The 20,405-nt window shown below is 36.2% G+C and overlaps 2 protein-coding genes across 2 annotated transcripts in view; both read left to right on the top strand.

The window, feature by feature from the left end:
• LOC127881738 (60S ribosomal protein L30-like) overlaps window positions 1-20,405 on the top strand; it is a 332,547-nt gene that overhangs the window by 299,769 nt on the left and 12,373 nt on the right. The window lies entirely within an intron of this gene.
• On the top strand, window positions 2,510-15,373 carry LOC127881731 (cyclin-L1-like). Its single transcript, XM_052429814.1, has 11 exons — window positions 2,510-2,841; window positions 2,958-3,032; window positions 3,150-3,259; window positions 6,152-6,272; window positions 6,699-6,763; window positions 8,502-8,601; window positions 11,473-11,577; window positions 11,803-11,923; window positions 12,377-12,467; window positions 12,637-12,684; window positions 13,869-15,373. Exons 1-11 carry the CDS (start codon window positions 2,635-2,637, stop codon window positions 14,209-14,211), a joined length of 1,386 nt encoding a protein of 461 aa, XP_052285774.1. The 5' UTR covers window positions 2,510-2,634; the 3' UTR covers window positions 14,212-15,373.

Here is a 20,405-nt window from a genome sequence, read left to right on the forward strand (position 1 = left end):
CATATTGGATGCCACGTTAGCCAAGAAGGATCCAAAGGGCCACAATGGCCAACACTGAATTTGATTGGTCAAAAGAACCATGTGACCCCACACTGAGGTTATACACAAGTAATTAAATATAAGGCTTGAACCAATATAATGTTCAACAATTAAGAAATCGTTCAATAACATAAAATCTTTTATGTGTGCATAAAATATTATTTATGTATTGTCCTCGGTGGTAATGAAAAGGTTATAGACCGGACGGACTCGTATGACTTGAAGGAAAGAACAAATACAATATTGTTGATTGAAAACGGGCATTTATGATAAAATGCCATAAAAAAGATAAAAATAGAACAGATTCTTTCCAGAAAGGCATAATGGGTGGTAAAAACACGCCACAAAGGGGACCGGAACGGGAACCCCGCCGCCCATGAAGTACGGGAGAGGACCGCAATTCGAAAAAGGGGTAGTTGCCCCTGAATGAATAAAAACGTAGCCTTACGACTAAGGTCAGGTAATGTGAAAATTAAGGACAAATAAGCATTCTAAGCTTTGACTTATAAGCCCCTAGGCTTAAATCATCCATCTGCTAATTAATAACAAATTATAGAACATAGTGAAGTAAATTAATTGAAAACAATAGGATTGGTGTTCAACGATCACTAGAATAAGCATAACTTAATTATATGTGTATGCTCCATAAGAAAAACACTGCCAGAAAAAATCAGTGTAAATAAGAACTGCTTAACCTAATTGTCAACAAAATTGACTTAGACCTATACATGTATGTAAATAATTGGAGCTGCGAACTTAACCGGTCAGACATAAAACAACCAATATTTGTATTAAGTATAAGCACTATTAAAAATGGTGAAAGACTACCTGCAGCCTTTAACTGTCAGGGAGACATAACTTTTACAGCAAAAAAACAAAAGTAAAGTAAGAAGATGCACACTTTAAGGAGTAAGCAATCATGAAAAAAAAAAAAAAACACCAAACATGTATCTGCGGCCTTAAACTGTCATACAACGATATTCCTACAAATGATTACCTCAAGTATTACACACTCATCAAAAATATCCCCAAAAGCTACAAACAAAAACTAAGTGAACAAGATTTTTTAACTACAACCATGACACATTACTTGAAAATGTGCTAAGTACAAAGAAAGCATGCAAATATTTATATAACCTACAACAAACCTTTGATGAAAATAAAACTAAACAGCAGCAAACATGGGAAAGCATCATGACTTCGTATAACTACAATATTGATTGAAAGGACCATTATAATTATGTTATATTATTCAAAGGGATACTATGTACCGTTTGGATACCCATTATTTGCTACTTATTATTTGAGCTCTGTGCGTGACGAGTCTTTCGCAGTAGGCTTGGGACCATCTTTCTATGTCTGTCTCTTGATCTCGTGACAATATGACGTGGTCATTCAGCGATGAGTGGGTACAGTCAAGAATAATCTGAATTAACATACCAGAATCTTGTGTGATAGTTGTGAATATGTTGTCATTTGATAGAATTGCTTTCAATCGTGTTAAGTTTTCTTCTCTGATTTGGCTAAGAGCCGAGCAGCTCCCCAGTAGGTGTTCCCTTGTTTCATCATCTGATCCACATAGTTTGCAGGTTGCAGACACTTCGCTCTTGTTGTTCTTCATAGCATTAGTTAGAAGGATGAAGGTACCAGTGATTAGCCGAGCTTTAATTTCAGCACGTTGTACTTCATGTTGCTTTGGGCGAGTGGACTTCCACAGGTTGTGTGGATTGTCAACCACTGGGTGTTGAACCTGTAAATACTTCATAGTGGATTGGGTGGCCAGTTCTTGTCGCCAAGTGTTTTCCCAGTAGTCATTCAAAGCTTTTTTGAACATTTTCTTCCATTTATCTTTTGTTGGGACCTCATCTAAAAGCTCTTTGGGAGTTGGTAAGTTGTATTTTTCCAATATTTTTCTAGCGTTTGATGCGAGTGTTTTACTATCTTGTTCTGCCATATGCAGCTGTCGTCTGAGGATTTTATATTCAACAAATTCCGGTAGACGTGCAATATTCATAAACAGGGCCAAATAATTCCTGTCAAGTAGGAGTTCAATTGGTTTTCCACCGATGAGTTTGTATAAAGCTCATGTTGATGTTCGTTCTGTAACCACTTTCCGTAAGCGGAAATCAGCGTTAAGATATTTGCCGAATAATTTCGGTATTTGCGTGTTTCGTAAACGCCCAATCTGAACGCATCGGACAGTGGGCTACACCACACCGTCAATCTGAACGCATCGGACAGTGGGCTACACCACACCGTCGATATGGCGATCGCCGATATGGCGGAATTGTCCGAGGAGTCCCGATTGACCACACCGTCAGACGATCGCCGTTATAGCGGAATAGTCCGAGGAGTCCCGATTGGTAAACGCCGAGAAAGAAAATCTATTTTTAACAAATGATGTGTAAGAAAAAGAGTTCGTTCCAATTCCACCTATTTTATACGACAGTACCTGTCTTATCATGTCCTAAAGGGCACACAGGAGATTAAATATTGGCTTCCAAAAATTAAAAACAACAATTACTTATCAAAACATATATATCTTTATTAATAGTGCGAAGGAATACAATAGAAAACGTTATTTGACGATCAAAGATGGCGGAAACAAAGTCGAAGGGCCCAACGATGGAAAGAGACTTCAGTTCTATTATAATTACGTTAGAAAACGTATTGATACCAGACGAAAAACTTTCACCAACACCATCAATGCAAGATGGACTTGATATAGATACTGAAACCGATCTGAGAATACTGGGTTGCGAGCTTATTCAAACGTCAGGCATTTTGCTCAAGCTACCGCAGGTAAAGTGCGCACTGCTGTTCAAGTTCAACGTTGTATATCCTTCAGACTTTACACTTGATACAGTTAGGAATAAGGGTGTTTACTAGTAAAAACGATACTATTATTTGTCTTTCAGGTGGCAATGGCAACAGGACAAGTGTTATTCCAGAGATTTTACTACTCAAAATCTTTTGTCAAGCACAATATGGAGGTAAGTCACGTGATAGTAATGGTCTTTAAGATAAATGTTAACTGCCTACCATGTATTCCAGCGGTCTTATTTGTTATTATTTTAACATTTTGGCTTATTTGTATTCCATTTGACTAGGTACTTGCAATGGCCTGTGTTAATCTTGCCTCAAAGATTGAAGAATGTCCACGAAGACTTAGAGATGTCATCAATACATTCCACCATGTTAAACAAGTTAGAAATAAAAAGTAAGTTTTTAAGTAATCTGCTTTATTATATTAAATTTATATTTCATTGATTCTTTACAACTTTATGTTATCACCTAACCCATTGCGGCCCAGTTTCTATATTGCCATGTGGTTTCGTAGTATGCTCTAGTAAAGGTACAATATAAGATTCCCTGTATTACATAATTACATTCAATAATTATGTTGTCAGAAATTAAATTCACGACTCTAAAAGAAATATTGCCACTTTCACAAATAAGTCACATTTGGCCAGGGTTGGCACGAAAAACCCGCCCCCGGGAAAACCCGTTTTTTCCCGCCCCGGGCAATACGCTGAAAGGGGGCAATACTGGGAAATACTATTTTTTCTTCATTAAACATGCAGTTGTACTTGTTTTTTATCATAGCCTCTATTGTAAAGAAAAAAGAGTTAGCAAATGCTCTAGAATCCCCAAATAGGATCTCTAGGTTTCATGTTTGTGCATATTACCACGGATTCTAGATTACACGGATAAGAAACGGGACCGTTACGCCAAATATCTTGTTGTGTCTAAGTCACGTGACCGTGTCGTAACTATCGATCTTTTATCGAAGCGCAGAGGTTATAAATTTGATGTACCCACTCACGTATTTTGTTAAATTATAGTTTCATTTCTAGGCCGATTTTGACAAATTATATATCATTAGAAAGCTTACGTAACATAGTTTTCAGATATATCAATATATATTAAGTTTTTCTTCTGATTTCGACAGCCCGGCGAGTTATAACTTTAACTTTTGCAAATAACATACCGTTTTGGAGTTTTAGAATCTAGATTTACGGTTGACATGTTCGTACTTTATACCGATTTGTAGCGTTTATATTTGGAGTTCAGTTTTAAAAATAACATCTTGCTTAGGAGAATAGAATTCTGTATACGATAGAAAAAAAATTGTTTAAAAACGAAAGTAATTAAGGAATGAAGGCGGGAAAATGTAGCGCGCGTTCCTAAAGCACTGAACTGATGCTACGGTCTTGGCGATTATGCTTTTGTTTAGATACCGGCCATTGAATTTCCTTTGCCATGATTATTATATTTTTTATGAAATATATTGAAATATTTTGTTCTAGAGATATATCCATAAAGCTAAGTATTAATGAAGCTTAATAAATTTACGATTTCAGCTCTTGATTATAACACAGAAAGGGTGTTAATTTTATGATGAAACAGCGTATACAAATGTATAGCGGACCCTCTTGATATTTTTCGGCTTTGCATACTTCAAATATAATGGGTGTCAAAACATTCATCGTTTGTTGTTTATTATCAAAAAGGTAATTATGTAAAATTATATGAAAGGTTATTAACCATAAATTATCAATTAATTAAAATTATTTAAAGATTCTTGAAAATCACGGTCAACTGTCTATGCATGTATATTGAAATATCTTTATAAGTTAACAGAGTTATAAATATATAGAATTCTAAATTAAAACTCTGTATTATTTGTATTTTTCGGAAAGATTATTTAACCCCGTTGTGGTCAATTGAGAATGCTGTTTTTAATTATGTTGTTCCGTACACTACCATACACTCTTTATAGGACTACGAAATGACGGAGTTTTTTTTACCGGTACCCGCTAAATACGTTCAGGGGACAAAAATATTTATAAATGGCACTCGTCCTGCAGGACAAGTGCATTAAAATTTTCACTCGTCCTGCAAACACATGCACTTGTCCTTCAAATATGTGTGAAAGAAAGATTGCAAAGGACTGATATGACTAACAATGTTTCCTAAATCACTGCTAAAATGCTGCTTACTTAGTTATTCATGCCAGCTGATCACAGAAGAAATGTTAACTTACTTTATTTATGAGGAACACAAAATAAATAAATGAAGACAAATTTGTTTTTTCCTTTTTCTAATGCATGCGTGCTTTCCATTTTGGATGGTTAAACATCGCTCCTGCCCCCTTAAAGAACGCTCGTATGTCAGACATTTTTCAGATAAAATTCAGACTGGTTTAAAACCTTACTTTGCAGTAAAATAATTCTTTAAAAAAAATCAATACTTACAGTGAATGAAGTCAGATGGTTCCCTGTCAACATGGACGCGCAAAGTTTACACCAAAAAGCCAATAATTGTGTAATATCTTTATTACCCAGTAAAGCCCATCCAAACCATCCAAAACAAACACAAAATGAATTGCACTTTTTTTGCAGAAAAAAATTAATTATTAATATGCAATCACATGAAGTAGAAGTTAACAGTGTAAATAATAGAATAGAATTGCTAAAATTAATAGTTATTTTCTGTTATGTACTAAATCATTATTATCATTATGCAAGTTGTGCTGTTGTATAATATTGTAATATCTTCGATACCCAAGTAATGCCCATCCAAACAGACAAAGAAAAAGAATTTCCATCATGAAAATGAGAAGGAATTATGAATACGTTTTCACATGAATTAGAAGTTGACAATGTAACTTATAGTTACAAATTGTGAATGGATATGTTCTTTTAATATGTACAAACTCATTATTATCGTATAAGTTATACAATATTGCAATATTTTTATTACCCAGTATTGCCCACTATTGCCCAGTAAAACCCGGGTTTTCCCAGTATTACCCGCCCGGGCCGGTCAATACTATAAAACCCTGGTTTTATGCCAACCCTGCATTTGGCATCAATGGTGATTGGCATTGAAAGCCCTAAATCCAGAATTCCTTAATTATTGCAGACCTTTCAAGCTGTTAAACTCTTTCTGACAGCTCAATTGTTCCTCATAGTGTACCATTTCAGAAGTTCCATATAAAAAATGAGACAATGTGTATTTCACGTCAATATTACTTGAACATACCATGAATAGAATATCAGAAACTAGATACTTATAACAAATTATCGTGTGTTTTGCTCCATTTCAGAAATATCCGTCCTTTGGTTTTGGATCAAAGCTACATCAATTTGAAAAATCAAGTGATTAAAGCAGAAAGAAGAGTTCTAAAGGAGCTGGGCTTCTGTGTTCATGTGAAGCATCCACACAAGGTAGATAACTTTCTTTTGTTTGGGTAATTTGCTACCAAGTATACACTCTTTTTTACGACTACTATTTCACATTTGTTATTGCACATTGAAAGTTTTTGTGTACACAGGTTCTTTCAGAGCACATAACACGAAGTGGGCAGCATCAATGTCATGGTCAAAGGTCAAAATGCAGGACTATTTCTAGGAACTTGTATGTTTGAAATCACAATTGTGACATTGGCTTAAAACTGTAACTAATTCTTATATTTTTTCTGTTGGACAAATGTTTGGGATTGGGGAGTTTGGGTGGTGTAAAAATCTATCATTGTTTAGTGGATAAGTTGCGTTACATCAAATAAAAACTTCCTAAAAATAGTCCTGATCTTTGCATGTCTGTTTGGAACATCTGATCACTTGTGAAATTATCATATGCATTGTCAATTTCAGGTGATTGTCATGTATCTGCAAGTGTTGGATGCGCACCAGAATCAGAAACTGGTCCAATGTGCATGGTAAGTTGAGGGGTTTCGTTCTTCTGAATTCACCAAATACTTTACAAAGTGCCAATTGTAAACTATTGAGACAATCACACAGCTGGTGTATCTCTAGATATGGCTTCTGTCCGTAAGCAATAAACACCATTATCTGTATGTTGTCACTTAGGTTGCATAATGGCACATGTTGTGGTTAAGATTTGTATTTATGATAATTTTTCAGGGATAGGTACATTAGATATGGTTTTCTACATGTAATTTTAGTTACAATTAGCATGCACCTCATCAAAATGAAAGACAGGACAACAGTAATGTTACCTGTTGTAAATAAGGTCAAAGACCTAATACCTTGGATTAACTGTAAAGTCAGGGTTTGGGTTTTTGGAGACAAACAGGAAAATGTATCAGTTTCCATTAAAAGGAGTTGTTACTGTAAGTACACACATTTTAACATAAGTAATATTATTGATGAGACAGCATTGTCAATTTAACAATAACCATATATGCACTATAATTTCTATGTTTTGCAATAGTTTGTCTAGAACCATTTTCACACTACTGTTATCAATGTGTCAAGTATGTGAGGAGTTAAAAGTATATTATGTGAACTCTGTTAAGGACATGGTAGTTCACGTGTGATTAATTCTGTATTTTTCCTTTTGCCTACCCCAGATTAGGTGGGTAGCCAATGTGCACTCAAAGCCTCTGGTTAAAAGCCCATCTGCTCAGCTCGACCATGCAGCCCAGTCTTGCAACAGGGCAGAAGCCCCTAGCTCCGACATGGTAATGGAATATGCTGGTATGGACAGGTGGCAGAGAAGGTATCAGTTCGGGTTGTGCTTGGACATGGAGTAAAGGCAGCTGGAAAACAAAATTCGACCGTGTAGCAAACTTTGGAGTTCAACCTAGTTGTGTGATGTGTTTGGCGATGAACATAATGTGATTATGCTTGAGGTTAAGAGAGCATATTTGGTTGCTTATTACAGAGCGGCAATACATCAAGCATACAGAATTTTCAACAGTATTTTTGTTATTGGAATAAGAGATAATTGCCGTTATCTTTCAAAATTCATTCATCTTTAACTTAAATGGAAGCGTTGCAAGTACATGCTAAGTTAGTAATGGGCATCAACTGACTCGTTTGCATGTACTGTTTAACCTGTCAGTCCTTAGAATTTCAGATGACATTATGGATGGTGTTTTATGTTGCAAGAGGAATCAAGTCCAAACGCCAATGTATGAAGACTGAAAGGCTGTTCTATGAGGAGATGGTTTTATCGAGTGGCACGATGACAATGACTTGAGTGACTGGAGAGATAATGGGGCTTAATTGTTTCATGTATATGCTATTATAACTGTAATAATATTTGATTGTAGTTCTCAAATGCTGATCTCAGAAAAGGTGAGCATATATTTACTCATTTGTGAAATTTATTTGAACACAATTTACATATTTGACACATTGGAGACATTACTAAGTGGAAAATGGTTATTAACAATTATTGCACATCAAATTCAAGACAATTTTTCTTTTTGTGAAGCATTATTATATATATTTATTTTTTGATGGCTGCAAAGAAATTTTAAATAAATACAAATCTGTAAGTAATGTTTTGTTAAACATCCTGTAATAAGCTTTGGAAAAAAGAAAAATTATCTTGGTTTTTATTGCTAAGGGTTCAAATAATTTACTTTTTTCAGTGGAGTGTTTGTTACTATTTTCTATCTTTAAGAGACTACTTAAATCTCCTTTCAGGAACTACATGAATGACAGTTTCCGGACAGATGTGTTTGTTCGCTGGCACCCAGAAACCATAGCCTGTGCATGTATCTGGTTGGCAGCCAGGCAACTGCAGGTAAGAGGTCCAGTTGATAAGTTAACTTAAAGTATCCTCAAAAGTAGAAGGCTAGAAATGTCTCAAAATATGTTCACCAGATCATGATAAAAATACATTACATAATTTTAAGTACTGATATAAGAAAATAATGGCTGTGCTAAAATATATATAATACATCTATTTTCTGATATGGAATGTTTAAACTGTTCTATTACATCTTTTCTTAATGCAAGCGTGAACAATAATTTTTTACCCCGGATCGAAAGATCGGGGGTATATTGTTATTGGCCTGTCTGTCTGTCATTGTGTGTGTCCCAAAACTTTAACCAAAACTTTAACCTTCGTTAAAGTTTGGTAATAACTTTTTGAATATTGAAGATAGCAACTTGATATTTGGCATACATGTGTATCTTATGGAGCTGCACATTTTGAGTGGTGAAAGGTCAAGGTCATCCTTCAAGGTCAAATGTCAAATTTATGGCTTCAAAGCGGCTCAATAGGGGGCATTGTGTTTCTGACAAACACATCTCTTGTTAGCTCATCTATTTTTTGAAAAAAAATTATGAGCTATTGTCATCACCTTGGCGTCGGCGTCAGCGTTGGCGTCCGGTTAAGTTTTGCATTTAGGTCCACTTTTCTCAGAAAGTATCAATGCTATTGCATTCAAACTTGGTACACTTACTTACTATCATGAGGGGACTGGGCAGGCAAAGTTAGATAACTCTGGCTTGCATTTTGACAGAATTATGTGCCCTTTTTATACTTAGAAAATTGAAAATTTTGGTTAAGTTTTGCGTTTAGGTCCACTTTTCTCAGTGAGTATCAATGCTATTGCATTCAAACTTGTTACACTTACTTACTATCATGAGGGGACTTGGCAGGCAAAGTTAGATAACTCTGGCATGCATTTTGACAGAATTATGTGCCCTTTTTATACTTAGAAAATTGAAAATTTTGGTTAAGTTTTGTGTTTAGGTCCATTTTATTCCTTAAGCATCAAAGCTATTGCTTTCATACTTGTAACACTTACTAACTTTCATAAGGGGACTGTGCAGGCAAAGCAATGTAACTCTGACTGGCATTTTGACAGAATTATGTGCCCTTTTTATACTTAGAAAATTGAAAATTTGATTAAGTTTTGTGTTTAGGTCCACTTTATTCCTACAGTATCAAAGCTATTGCTTTCATACTTGCAACACTTATTAACTATCATAAGGGGACCGTGCAGGCAAAGTTATGTAACTCTGACTGGCATTTTGACGGAATTATGGGCCCTTTATACTTAGAAAATTGAAAATTCGGTTAAGATTTATGTTTTGGTCCACTTTACCCCTAAAGTATCATAGATATTGCTTTCATACTTGGAACACTCAAAAACTATCATAAGGGTACAGTAAAAGGACAAGTTGCATAACTCTGATTGTCATTGTTACGGAATTATGGCCCTTTTTTGACTTAGTAACTTTTAATATATGGTTAAATTTTGTGTTTCGATCCACTTTACTTCTTAAGTATCAAGGCTATTGCTTTCAAACTTCAAATACTTTCATGCTATCATGAGGTTACTGTACCTGGCAAGTTGAATTTTACCTTGACCTTTGAATGACCTTGACTCTCAAGGTCAAATTATTAAATTTTGCTAAAATTGCCATAACTTCTTTATTTATGATTAGATTTGATTGATACTTTGACGAAACTACTCTTACCTGACATACCACAATAGACTCCACCCAAACCGTCCCCCGTGCCCTCAACCCCCCCCCCCCCCCCACCTCCCCCCCCCCCCTTTTTTTTTTTTTTTTTTAAGATCATCTCACAAATGACCACCACACCCTCACACTATACCCCCACCCCACCCCCCCCCCCACCCCACCTCCCCCCCCCCCCATTTTTTTTTTTTTATTTTTTTTTTTTTTTTTTTTTAAGATCATCTCACAAATTACCACCACACCCTCACACTATACCCCAACCCCTCCCCCAATTTTTTTTTAAAAACGGTTATGTTTGAAATACCGTCCAACCATCGCACCCAAAAAATCCCCCCCCCCACCCCCCCACCCCCTCCCCCCGCCCTCGATTTTTTTTTTTTTTTTTTCTCGCTTTTTTGGAAGATAATGTAATAAATGTCCACAACCCCACACTATACACCCCTCTTCACTCCACCCCTCCCTCCTTTGTGATTGAAAATGAGAGTCCCTTCACCTTTAAAAAGAAAATAGATGAGCGGTCTGCACCCGCAAGGCGGTGCTCTTGTTTATTGTGTATTCTCTGTGTTAAGTTGCACCTGCCTAACTGGCCCACACCCCAGCCAGGTTTGAGTCGGTCTATGTCCACTTTGATTTGTAACATGTATTCTCTGTCAACCCATGGGTTGAGGTATTCAAAGTCCACGGTTGTATGAACAGGTTCCCCTGCCTAACAGCCCCACCCCCTTGGCTGAGTTATTCAATGTCCACTGTGATGTGTAACATGTATTCTCTGTGTACAGGTGCCCCTGCCTAATAGCCCCACACCCTGGGTTGTATTGTTATATGTCCACTGTGATGTGTAACATGTATTCTCTGTGTACAGGTCCCCCTGCCTAACAGCCCCACACCCAGAGTTGTATTGTTATATGTCCACTGTGATGTGTAACATGTATTCTCTGTGTACAGGTGCCCCTGCCTAACAGCCCCACACCCTGGGTTGTATTGTTATGTGCCCACTGTAATGTGTAACGTGTATTCTCTGTGTACAGGTCCCCCTGAATAACAGCCACACACCCTGGGTTCTATTGTTATATGTCCACTGTGATGTGCAACATGTATTCTCTGTGTACAGGTGCCCCACCCCCTGGGTTGTATTGTTATATGTCCTCGGTGATGTGTAACATGTATTCTCTGTGTACAGGTGCCCCTGCCTAACAGCCCTCCCTGGTTTGAGTTGTTCAATGTGATTGAGGAAGAGATAAGGAACATCTGCCTCACCATCCTCCGGCTCTATGCAAGGCAAAAGGTAGCCCACCTTTTGTTTTGAGCTGCAATTGATATCAGTAAATCAAGTATGGACGACACATAACTTGAGCGAGCAAATACCAAATTTAACTAAATTAGATACTTTGAGTCTTTAAATAACAGGTAGATAACAATTATAAAAAATTACCAATGATTAATATCTGGTGTCCAGTGAAATCAGTGTTAAGTTTTTAGTAGCTTGATCCTGTATTGGCGGCTGTTTCAGCCTAACCCTGATGCCTTGGAGAAGAAGGTGACTGCTGCCCGCGCTGTGCAGCTTGAGGCCAAACAGAAAGCCAAAGGGCTCTTCTCAGAACGTGACAGTCCCAATTCAATCTCCAGAAATGGTATGTCAACATCTTAACAGGAATAGGCATAAAAATAGGTATACATGATGTTTAAATAGGACTTAAATAGAGAACTTATCTTACACCATGCACACTGAAAATTTTACGATTTTTTTTTTTGAAAATCTTTGACAACATGAACTTAGATTTTGATCTTCTGTATGGTGGTATCAAACGCGAAATATTGGTATGTACAGTACAATTGACCAATTTTTGTTCCAAACAGTATGATGATCTTTAAAAGCCTTCACGAAGTCTTCCAGGCGTAGAATATACGGAAGCTTGAAAAATTTGTATTTTCAATACTTTGGCTTCAATTTTGGTACCACAGTGACATCTTCTTATACTGAATCATTCTAATTTGTGTTAATGCGAAACCTGAAATTTATTGTGTGTTATATGAATGTCAGTCGTTTGTGCCAAAGATCAGTTGGTTTGACACATTATTTTTAGACTCACCAAAGAATGTCAGTCCCAATCCCACCACCACAACACTTATTGGAGAACTGAAAAAGCGAATCAAGAAAGAACAAGAGGAAAGAAAGTAGGCAGTCCAGCAGATTTCTATAGCGATTGTTGTACATGTTTATTAAATGCTCATAAAATGACATTTTGAACAACAAAACAATTTTAAGATGGTTATCAGCTTCAAATTTGTCCAATTTATTTATATAAAAAAAGACATCAAATAAAGTTTGCATATTATATTTCAGTGAGAAGTCCAAGGCTAAACACCGCTCAAGATCTCGAAGTGGATCTAGGTATAATTATGTTACTTCTGTATTCATGTTGAATATATAAATATGTTAGTTCCCCCTTCCCTGCTCCTGCACAGTAGTGCTGGGTAGGTTGACAAGTTAAAATAAAGTACTTTTTACTTGAGGATTTACTAAAAATGAAAAGTGTGGTAGGTAAACAATTTATTCACTGCTTAAACAGTATGCACTACTGACCAGATTTACAATGGACAACAAGACAATATAATATAACTACTATAATGACATGTAGGAATGAACACATAACTATACTTTTCATGAATGTTCTAGAAATGTGATCATATTTCTTCATATTTTGTTTATATTTAGAAACGGCTAGGTTACAATAAAACCCTTTATTACTATCTTCAGATGTCAAATAAATTTAATGTCAAACAAGTTCTGTCTTTTTACACAATGGATTTATATGATGAATAACTTTTTAGCTCACCTAAAGTTTTGTGATTGCCTTTTTTCCTGCATGCATTGCCTAGTGCAACATTTTCTACCACTAACCCAAAGCAAAAGCAGTTGGCACTAAGGAGGCAAATTTTATTGTCCGATTGTCCAAACACTTAGTCTGAATGTTTGTCCCAATGAAATCTATACTGAGCTCAAACTGTGAGATAAAAACTTAATTTTGGTGGAATTTAAGAAAAGCTTAGAAGTCAGATTTTTAGTGATATCTTACTTTTGCTAGGTTAGAACATTTGTTCAATGATATCCCAGCCGGGCTAAAAAATAAAAATGTGCCTAGATATTAAATATTTATATTTCATAATGTACTTTTTATTTTTCTGATTTCTACCTTCTGAGAATAGTTGATTTTCTTCTGATGTCAGGTGAGCACCTTACTGCCCATAACCCTGTTTATGCCCCCAAATCGCAAGATAGGGGGTATATTGTTTTTGGCCTGTCTTGTCTGTCATTGTATGTGTCTGTCTGTCCAAAAACTTAACCTTGGTCATAACTTTTGCAATATTGAAGATAGCAAGGCATGCATGTGTATCTCATTGCTGCAGATTTTGAGTGGTGAAATGTCAAGGTCATCCTTCACGGTCCAAGGTCAAATATATGGCTTCAAAGCGGCGCAATAGGGGGAATTGTGTTTCTGACAAACACATCTATTGTTTCTATTAAATATAAATATTTTACCTTCCAGAATTGCAAATGGTGTTTTCTGTCTGTAGATCTTCCCGGTCCAGTGGGAGTCTACAGCGGAAGCGACGCCAAAGTCCCTCTCGCAAGGCCAAGAAAGACAAATACTCTCAGGAAAGACGGTCAAAGGACACACACAAGTCAAGGAAGAGAAAGCACAGATCACACAGCCACAGTGCCTCACGTTCACCGTCACCTGGCTTCAAATCTAGTCATAAGAAACGCTCAATAGACAAGGGTAATGAAGGGAAAGATCGTGACTATAAGGAAAATAAGGACAGATACAATTCGCCGGATAGGTATCCTAGGAAACACCACAGAAATGGACACTCTAGCCCTTCCAGACTCGACAAGTATGACAAATATAGGAGATAATGTACATTTTTGGAATAGTGTCTCAAATTGTTCGTTTTAAAAAAGGTGCAAATATGAAAAATGTTCAAAACAAGGCAGCAGAATTATATTGTTTTGTTTCTTCACCGCGAATTGCTGTCTTTCTTGTAATATTATCAGGGTGCAGAATCAACAGTTTTTTCAGGAGTTTACACACGAGCTGGACAGAATGTAAACACACCATTAAGAGCTTGCAAATATTTAAAGTTATCAAAATTAATTTTCAAAAATCGTAAGTGCATAAAAGACAGTTTTTTTACAGTTTGTGTCGATATCTAAAGGTACAAATCCTTGAATATGTCTGAAATCCGTGACAAAATTTATAACTGAAAAATTAATGCAGTACACATAGAAGTTTTGAAAAAGAACACCTGCATATTAAATAAAGTAATTCTGATGTGATTTAGATTGCCATAAGCAGCATAAAAATTGGTCTTTTATGCAATAGTTGAAATTATTAAGAAAGATTGTTTTATACAGTTATTTGTCAAAAATGCACCAATTACTGGTGTGTTTACATCCATTAATATGTTATTGTGAATCCCACAAAGTCACGTGATCCTGTGCCCTGTTAAAGGACAATGAGTTTACTTTTTGAAACATGGTCTCAATGTAATTTCTCATTTTGTGTGTGTCAATGCCTTGAAATGTTTATTCAATAAATTAATTAAGTTTTCTTAAGCTGGATACAAAAATGTGTTCCAGTTACAAAATCTGATTTATTTCACTAGTAGAAAACACATGTGTACAAGCAGTTCTATACTGGTAATTGAACCACTATCGTAAATAATGACATCTTTATCTATCAATCATACATCAATCCATTAATCATAGTTCACACCTTCATATATCAATCACACTTCCATCTATCAGTCACTTCTCCATTTAATCCTGAAAGACTGCCTGGAATTGTATGGAAAAAACACTAATGATGCTCATGTTCATGTGTTAAATGTTTGAATGTTTCACTTTAATTAATGCATTCTGTTTTCAGGGATACCTATCATGATTTTGTACAGTTTTAATTTGTATAGATCGGCCTAGATGGCCTTGTGTTAATTTAATCATGTATATCAGTCATTGCATAAATGCCATTTTTTAAAAAGTCTAAAAGATAAATTAGATTCTATATATAACGACTTAACAGGTGTGTTTGTTTTATTCTGAATTACAAATCTATGTATGTATTTCAACAAATAATCCTGGAAATACTTAACTATTGAAATTATCGTAGATGTGTACCTAACACAATGTGTTTAAATTGAAAGGCTCAATTTTGACTCATCATAATGAGACAATATGCATAATCAGAAAACATGTTGCACAAATTGACTACTGATTGGAAGATCATTGACCTTATGACAGATTATGCTCCACAGTCACTCTGTAGTGTATCACTTGCATGTGTATGTGAACTTGGAAAATTGCCAGAGATAGATACAAAATACTAACCATAGATTAAAATACATACTTGGTAGTATGAAAAGCACATATTGCAACATGAGAAAGGCCCGAACGCGTTTGCTTATGGTGAGCCTATGTATTTTTATGTCCCCCACCACTATAGTAGGGGACATATTGTTTTTGCCCTGTCTGTTGGTTTGTGTGTTTGTTTGTTTGCGTCAAACTTTAACATTTGCCATAACTTTTGCAATATTGAAGATAGCAACTTGATATTTGGCATGCATGTGTATCTCGTGGAGCTGCACATTTTGAGTGGTGAAAGGTCAAAGGTCAAATATATAGCTTCAAAGTGGCGCAGAAGGGGACATAGTGTTTATGACAAGCACATCTCTTGTTTTTCACCTGTTTTCATTTTGCAGAGGCCACGTTTATTGAAATATTATTACTAAACTTTGACAGAACAGTAATGTCTCAGTATAATTAGAAATGGATTTGTGCAAGTTTAAAAACTGTCGTTTTGCCCTGTCTATTATATACTTTGACAAAATACTACAATTGTATATAACTATTTGCTATAAGGTAAATTCCCCGTGCAAAATTGGCTGAAAATGTTAATTACAAAACTTGAGTGGCTGAAACGTAAATGCAAAAACATGGAGTGGCTGAAAATGTTAAACGCCATAGGTTTACCTGGCTTGATTCTAGAAATTCTTATGAACACAATTTTGTATTCAAATCAAAACAGTTGTGGGGTCACATACTAGGTTAAGTAGAATTAATAGTAATCTGCACTGCATTGTAGGGTTAAGACTAATCCACATACTAGTATACGAAATTCTTTGTTAATACGAAAGGACGCATTTGGTATAAATTCAATACAGCTTGCTAGAAGGCTTTGATACTATTAGTATGCAACTTCGAAGAAAAGGGGGTATATTGTTTTGCTGGATGTCTGTTGGTAGACCAGTTCGTTTCCGATCAATAACTCGTCAACGAATAGACCCATTGGCTTGATACTTCACATGTGCATTGGCCTTGCAAAGTAGATGGCCCCTATTGAAATTGGGGTCAAGGTCACTGTGTGAAAATTGTTTCCGATCAATAACTCGTCAACGAATGATTGGCTTGATACTTCCCATGTGCATTGGCGTTGGACAGTAAATGACCCCTATTGAAATTTGGGTCACAAGTCCAAAGCCCGGTTTGGGGGGCATATGTCTCCGACCGCGGAACTGTTGTGACACATTGTTTAAATTTTGGACTAAGATTATTCAAATGGGCCAATAAATCAACACTGGGAAGGCCCTCACCCGGGCCCTCCGCTTTTATTGAACGCAGCATTTGTTTGCTCTCCCGAGTGCAACATGCTCATGGTGAGCTTTTGCAATGACCTTTCGTGCGCCGTCAACATTCACCTTGTAAATACTAGCGACTTCGTTTATTGCCAATCTTTATGAAACTTGTGGTCAAAACATTTGCCCTAATTGTATCTTGGCTGAGATCGAAAAAAAATAGTTATGTGAGGTCACACAGTCAAATTAAAGGAAAAGCTTTATTACATTCTGAAAGACCCATTTATAGTCCAATCTTCATTTAACTTTGTCAGAACATTTGTATGATGTCTACACCGAGTTCGAAAATGGTTCCGGTCTGTTGGAAAACATGGCCGCCAGAGAGGGGCATTTTTCTAATTTTGGGTATAGTAAAACCTTGTTTACACCCAGAACCTCAAATTTATAGTCCAATCTTCATGTAACTTGGTAAGAACATTTGTAAGAAAACGGTTCCGGTTCCTTGAAAAAAACATGCCCGCCAGGGAAAGTTATATGGTTGTAGAATAACTTTGTACACACTATAGAAGTCATATTTACAGTCCAATCTTCACGAATCATGGTCAGATCATTTCTAATAATATCTCGCCAGGGGTGGGATAGATTTCCTGATTATGACTTGTCAATCCTTGTTAACAAAGTGATAACCATATTTATTGGCCAATGCTTGCGAAATTTGGTCCGAACATTTGTCCCAATTAAATCTCTGCTGAGTTTAAAACATGGTATTGTTTGTTCTATAGAAGTCACTTTTTACCCATCTCCATGAATCTGGTCAGAACATTTGTTTTAAAGATGTCTCAGACCCGAGTTTACAAATAAAATTGGGCATAGAAATTAAATAGTTATGTTCCTTAAGAAACTTCCATTATTTGTGAACTCAATCTTTCTAAATACAATGTAGTTAAGTTCCATTGGGTCTCAGGTGAGCGCCTTAGGGCCCATGGCCCTCTTGTTTTTTTTAGGTTTACCTTAGCATGAAGACGAAGATGTCCGTTGTCGAAAGTTTCCATTGTTAATTTTTAGCTCATCAACACATAATATGCCACATTTGTACGCACCCGGTAGGGTGGCATATAGCAGTCGCAAAGTCTGTCCGTCCGGCATTCCGCTTCGGACTATTCACCGTCTATCATCGCGAACGTTTTCCAATAACTGTGTGACAAATTAATAGTGGACATGTCAAACTTCTATCGTAAGTAGTTGGAGTTTTTTTACTTATACATTCGAGTGTTGAAATAGATCAATCATCAGCAACCTGGTACCGAAAGTTAAATTAATTGGGACATCTTTTTTCCGAGGAAAGTATACTTATTTTGCCGAATTTTTCAATGGTGTGCAAATAGAAATATAAAAGCTATCGGTTTTTGCAAGCGTCAGGCCAAAAATCTAGTTAGTATGCAAATCTTTAGCTAAAATATAAACTTCGTTGTGTACGGCGAATAGAACCTGATGTGTACGGCGTATAGGAAAATAAAATTAAATTGTCTACGGTGATTGTTTTGAGTTTGGTAACCCACAGTGCAGAAGAAGAGGACCCCTGGACGGGGCTTTTATCGGTGACATTTTCACCTATTTGAGATATGTTTGTATCCTAATTTGGTGCAATTCGTCTATTTTGGAACAAGTGGAAATGCAGAAACAAATGAAACACATAAAAGCGATCATGTTTACAGGATTCCGTTTGCCTGTCATGTGCACATAGATGCAAGACACATGTGTATACAAAACATACTGACGTTAACAAAAAAGCCTCATTCACACTGACACGAATGCACTGCGTGGCTGTTCTCTTCAATGCCAGAAACATCCAGCGACTCATCCATTTCTGAAATAGGAAGACAAACTAATAAGGGAAGTTGTATGGAATGCATTTATTGAAGTGCCTTTATCAATAAAAATTGTCCACATGTTGTTTTCGTTTGTATTGCATCTCTTCCTTTCTCTCACTCCAAATACCACAACAAGCATAGACTTCTAATACGGTCATTGACGCAATAATTCTTTCAAACCCATGTAATAAGGATCCCTGGGTTTAGGGGTAGACCGTATTCAAAATTCGGTTTGCAGTGGCATAAACTTCATTCTGTTTTCTCCTCTTTAGCATAACTCTATATTGTGGATAGATTCTTTTTTTAAGCGAAACAAGTGTAACGTGTTCCCGCAGTGTATGCGTAGTGTATGTTTGGATCATAAATCAGAACGAGTTTTCGCCTGAAAATGGTATTTGCAACCACTAAAAAAATAGCAGTTTACTGCATAGGCGTGGTAAAATGGGTTAAACATTCAAATGAAGTAACATTCAAGGGATTGTTTTCACTATACTATTTATTTGATTATAATCAGTTATCAGACTAGTGTCAAAATGCCAATACGCTGCAACTATTCGCCGTACATGACTTTAACTATTCATCGTACACGACTTTTGCCATAAACAACTATTTGCCGTACACTGCAGTAATTTTATTTTAATATATTTCCACGAACAATAATCAAACGAAGACCAGTAATAACGTTAAAATGGTATATATTGCCTATAAGAATAGGAAATCAACTATATACACGATGACAAACCATGTAATCATAAAAGAAAAGCTGTTTCTTCGAGAAGCACCAATTTCAAACCGGTAACAAGCATTCATAAATGTGTGTAAAAAACGCTTCATCAATACGAATTGCAATATAGATTTACATTTTTAAACATATTAATCTTTCTGTAAGATGCCTAACACGCACTGGTTATCCAGGAGCGAGTAATTATTAGATATTTTAGGTAAATACTCACTGCTCTCCATGGTTGGTTTGTTTACGTTCGTTTCGCTGGTCATCTATTTGCGGTGATGATAGTGATTCAGATATTAACCTGATATTTGGTGTGTGAGTCTTCCTACATGACTAACAGAGAAAGTGTGAGTTTCATTCCGGTCCATTGCTTTTGGCAAAGTTTTGGGACTGTGAAATTTTCTCTAAAATTGCCGTTCTCCGGATTTTTTTAACGAAACGTTTTCAAATAGTTAGCTGTTTTTTTGTTGTTTTTTTAGTCTTCCTACATAAATTACAGATGATGTGTGAGTCTCGTGATTTTTGTTGCGAATTTATGGGCCTTGGACTTAGCTTTGCTCTCTATAATAACCGATTTTCGGAGGCTTTTACCGAAACGCTTTAATACATTTAGCTGATTTTTGTTTCGGTCCTTTTGCGTTTGTGGAAATTGTGACTTTGACTTTTCTTGAAAATAACTCTTCCGGACTTTTTACAAAACGCTTTCAGATATTTTCCAGGGCCCGTAACTTTATCAAATATCAATCGATCGTAACTTCGTCATGATGTTTTGTAGCTGCTTTGTGGCTTCAAAATGCAGTAGAGGGCATTGCTCAGAATGTTTGTTTTGACAATATCTAGGCCGAGTTCGAATACGGGTCACATGCATCCAAAAATTAG

The sequence above is a fragment of the Dreissena polymorpha genome, chromosome 5 (genome assembly GCF_020536995.1).
Source record: "Dreissena polymorpha isolate Duluth1 chromosome 5, UMN_Dpol_1.0, whole genome shotgun sequence".
Classification (NCBI taxonomy): domain Eukaryota; kingdom Metazoa; phylum Mollusca; class Bivalvia; order Myida; family Dreissenidae; genus Dreissena; species Dreissena polymorpha.